At 36.1% G+C, this 3,552-nt stretch overlaps 1 protein-coding gene across 2 annotated transcripts; it reads right to left on the bottom strand.

Moving 5' to 3' along the window:
- Positions 1–497: 497 nt before the first annotated feature.
- On the bottom strand, positions 498–3,060 carry LOC141720481 (myosin-binding protein 7-like). Of its 2 annotated transcripts, none has more exons than XM_074522915.1 (3): positions 1,578–3,060; positions 994–1,040; positions 498–922 (listed from the first exon to the last, which is right to left on the bottom strand). In XM_074522915.1, exons 1-3 carry the CDS (start codon positions 2,805–2,807, stop codon positions 874–876), a joined length of 1,326 nt encoding a protein of 441 aa, XP_074379016.1. In that variant the 5' UTR covers positions 2,808–3,060; the 3' UTR covers positions 498–873. The 2 variants fall into 2 exon arrangements, with proteins under 2 accessions (XP_074379016.1, XP_074379015.1); XM_074522914.1 differs by having other exon boundaries at positions 499–900; positions 1,578–3,055.
- Between the last annotated feature and the right edge of the window lie 492 nt (positions 3,061–3,552).

Raw genomic sequence — 3,552 nt, 5'->3', positions numbered from 1 at the left:
CTGACAAGTTTCAGAGACAGAAAATATAGCATTGTACATTCAGTATTCAGTATGTTCTAAGATCTTTTGTCAAACAAAAAGGTCACTAGGCACATAGCATCTTCATATATCAGAGCTTGTGTGTTGATCACAAGGGCACTAAAGGTTATAAGTAACAGTCCACAGGTGAATTAAAGGTGGATTGAAGTTGAACCATCTGACAACCAAGATTACCGCTTTTAGCTTGTGATCAAACATCGCCAGATGAGATCTGTGTGTAAACTGGTGGGGCTAAACAGTTTGATGTTCCCGGCTGTGAACAAGGTTTCGCTGTTTTTTCAAATTTTAGAAACTGCACTTGTGTGGTTTATAATTTTCAAGCGGGACTTAGCAAAGAATATTAGGCAGGTTATAAAACAAAATTTAATTGTCACTATGGTTCCACCTGAAGAGAGTGTCGCTCTACTTGCCTTATCAATTCAATGCCTACTGATCAATGGTTGCAATCAAGGTAACATAAACAGATAATAATTCCATTCCAAGAGAGTGTAGCCAATGATTTACGAACCAGTATGACATTTAAAACTATGACTAGAAAAAATCAGAACACAACAGAGTCCATGTGTAATATACAAGACTAATTAAGGTCTGCAGATCACATAACTCGTATAAAAGGATGACAGCGCATATAGCTATTGAACTTGTAAGTATGTTGTTGATAGGTCCACGTACTAAAAATACCCAGGATTGAACTTCAAAGTGAAAACTAAAAGACAGTCTAGAACCTGAAGACGACAAAAATCTGCACTTGTTATGTATCAACCTTTTGTAATTGAAATAGATCTCCATCACCTTACCCCAGTTCCCTTCTCAAAAAGGGCTAGCAGTCCAATATTATGTGCAGACATTCCAAACATATACCTGACAGAAGGCATGCATATAACTGTAGCAGTGCACAAATCAGATTGAAGTAGGACTTCAGAGCTTATGTAATCAAGAATTTAATTTACTTACTTGTATTGACGTGCTTTCCTTCTCCAGAAAACAAATGACACGATCCACTGAACACAGAATTGGAACAAGTGTGAGTAAATATAAGTGAATGAGTCATGGAAGAAAGTTGGACAATGCTGTCCGAGATGGTAGTATACTATTCCCTAGTCCCTCTTCTCCATTTAGATACATTTTAATGGCGATGACTGATTCTCAAACAAAGGAAATTGATAATTTACTTTTTTAGGCCATTTAAAAACGTACTTTAGAATAAATTTAACTTTTTTTAGAAGCATCTGCCCTCTTTTAAGAATTAAATATAACTCTTGAACAATACCACGAGGAAAAACAAAATATATCAGAATATTAAAATTAACCATGGGGAATCATGCCATTAAATTGATTCGTGAACAATCCAGATCATGAACATATAATGCTGTAAATATTCATGCCTTGACTCAAATGTGGATATGATAGCAATTCCTTTTATCTTTTGTGTAAATACATTTACAACGATTGAATATAAAATGCCTCGCTGAAATGTCTCAAGTACTAATTAATGGGAGGTTCCGGGATATTGCATGACCAATTGTAAAGACAGTTACCTTGAAGAATGAGAAGATTGAGAAGCTCCCAGTAACAGATGTCTTTCTCACGGGCTGTGATTTTGCAAGTGAAAGATCTTGACACATTCGTTGAGCTATTTCTTTCAATAATGTCAATTGGGCCTTCTCAGTACCAACAGATATCAGTGCCTGCCGCAAAGATTCTCTGTCGGCCTCAAGTGCCTGAAGCCTCCTATACAACTTGTTAATATCCTCAACAGAATGTACTCTATCGCCAACTCCGTTTCCAATTTCCAATGCAGTATCAACCTTTTCCATATTAGAATTTTCCTCTAGATGTATATGTACACATTCCTTCTTTGTAGAGCTGCCAAGATCATAAGCAACATCTGCAGTTTCTTTAACTGACGCATAAATTGAACTTGAACTATCGGTAGAATTTTTTCTACTATGCCTATACAATGGAGAATGACGGACTATCACCTTTTTAAGCACATTCTTTGTACCAAAAATCTCCACATCAGGCTGACTTTGTGTAGAACTTTCTTCCAATTGCTTCAACTGATATTCCAAATCCTCAAATTGACCTCGAGACAGTAGCACCTCTTCAAACACATGCTTTTCCACTTCAACTACATCATTGCTGACTTGATAAGAGAACTGATCATCATAACTACTGCAGTCAGTAGAAGGGTAATCATAAGTGGGAGTATCGGGCAGGGCTCCCCCAGCCTCAACTTCCGTAAGACCATAACTCATAATCCTAAGTTTATAAGTCTCCATCTCAGCTGTGAGTGATTCAATAACTTGCTCTCTCTTATACAACAAATCCTCCAAGACTAAAATCTCTTCACCATCATGCACAATCTTCTCTTCTACTACACGCTTATACTGACGAAACTCCATCTGAACTTGGGCCTTCTCTCTCTGTAACCTCAAAATCATGGACATAGCCTCACTGGCAGAAGACTCTGATGCATTCCTCTCCTCTTCCAATTCAGCCAATAGTTCATGTATCCTCTGTTGTTGACTCGTAACCATTTCACGAAGCATAACACATTCGTCCACAAGTTCAACCTTGGCAACATCAAGACTTGGTAGCTCAAACCCTGCTTTCTCAACCTCAAATTCCTGGAACTTTCCAAGCCCTGAATTAGACCGGTTCATCGTCGAACAAGCACATTTACAAGCACAGCACTGGACATTACTGATCGAAAGAGGCAGAGGCGTATCTTGTTCAGAATCCATTGACATGTAATTAGCAAGCATAAACTGATCGACTCAAGCTAAAATCACATAACAAGAAACTAATTAATTAACAAACACATGCATAATAAGGGTATGCATGCATGATAGCATGTAGTTCAAAGCCCTGCAAGTATAAAATATTTACAACTTCTATGTTTAATCAAACAGCTTCGACGATTTCAGCTAATAACAGAGCACAATTGTTAAACATCACTGTAAATTACAGATATAATATTATTTATATTACAAAAATGCTTTCAAGAAATCAAATATATGAAAAAGAATGGTGGAGACATATCCACTAACCACAATCATGTGAAAAAAAAAAATATTGGAAAGCGACGGGGAGTTATTGAGAGGGCAGAGTAAGAAATTTGAAGCCCTAGGTTTTTACGAAGATTATAAATTTACACGTCACACAAACAGGGGTATGGACGTGGATTTTCCTCGGGAAATAATGTGGACGTAAATTCAGGAAAAAATTTTCCTTTTTAAGGAAATTTTCTAAAATAACGGTTCTTTATGATTCATAAAAAAAAAACTCTTGACCAAAAAAAAAGATAAACTGATCATGTGGTTGACTGAATTCTTATTATCTCAGCTTTTTTTATTTATATTTATAAATTATTTTTTTTAAACGGTCGAGGATAGAATTTGATCGTGATTGGTCTTGATAAGATCAATTTAAGGAGATGTTAGGAGAAATGATAAATATATAATAAATATTGGGAACTTACGACAACTATTTTTGACGGATGATTTTTGA

This window comes from Apium graveolens, chromosome 4, assembly GCF_009905375.1.
Source record: "Apium graveolens cultivar Ventura chromosome 4, ASM990537v1, whole genome shotgun sequence".
Classification (NCBI taxonomy): domain Eukaryota; kingdom Viridiplantae; phylum Streptophyta; class Magnoliopsida; order Apiales; family Apiaceae; genus Apium; species Apium graveolens.
Note: the sequence above shows the minus strand (reverse complement) of the source record. Positions and strands in the feature narration are given on the sequence as shown.

What these genes read in the sequence shown, in the direction of transcription:
- LOC141720481 (XM_074522914.1), bottom strand. Translation starts at nt 2,807, where the DNA reads ATGCTTGCTAATTACATGTCAATGGATTCTGAACAAGATACGCCTCTG. An exon ending in CAATCTTCTCATTCTTCAAG is followed by an intron (nt 1,041 to 1,577) that starts GTAACTGTCTTT and finishes TTCTGTGTTCAG; the next exon opens with TGGATCGTGTCATTTGTTTT. An exon ending in AGGAAAGCACGTCAATACAA is followed by an intron (nt 901 to 993) that starts GTAAGTAAATTA and finishes GCCTTCTGTCAG; the next exon opens with GTATATGTTTGGAATGTCTG.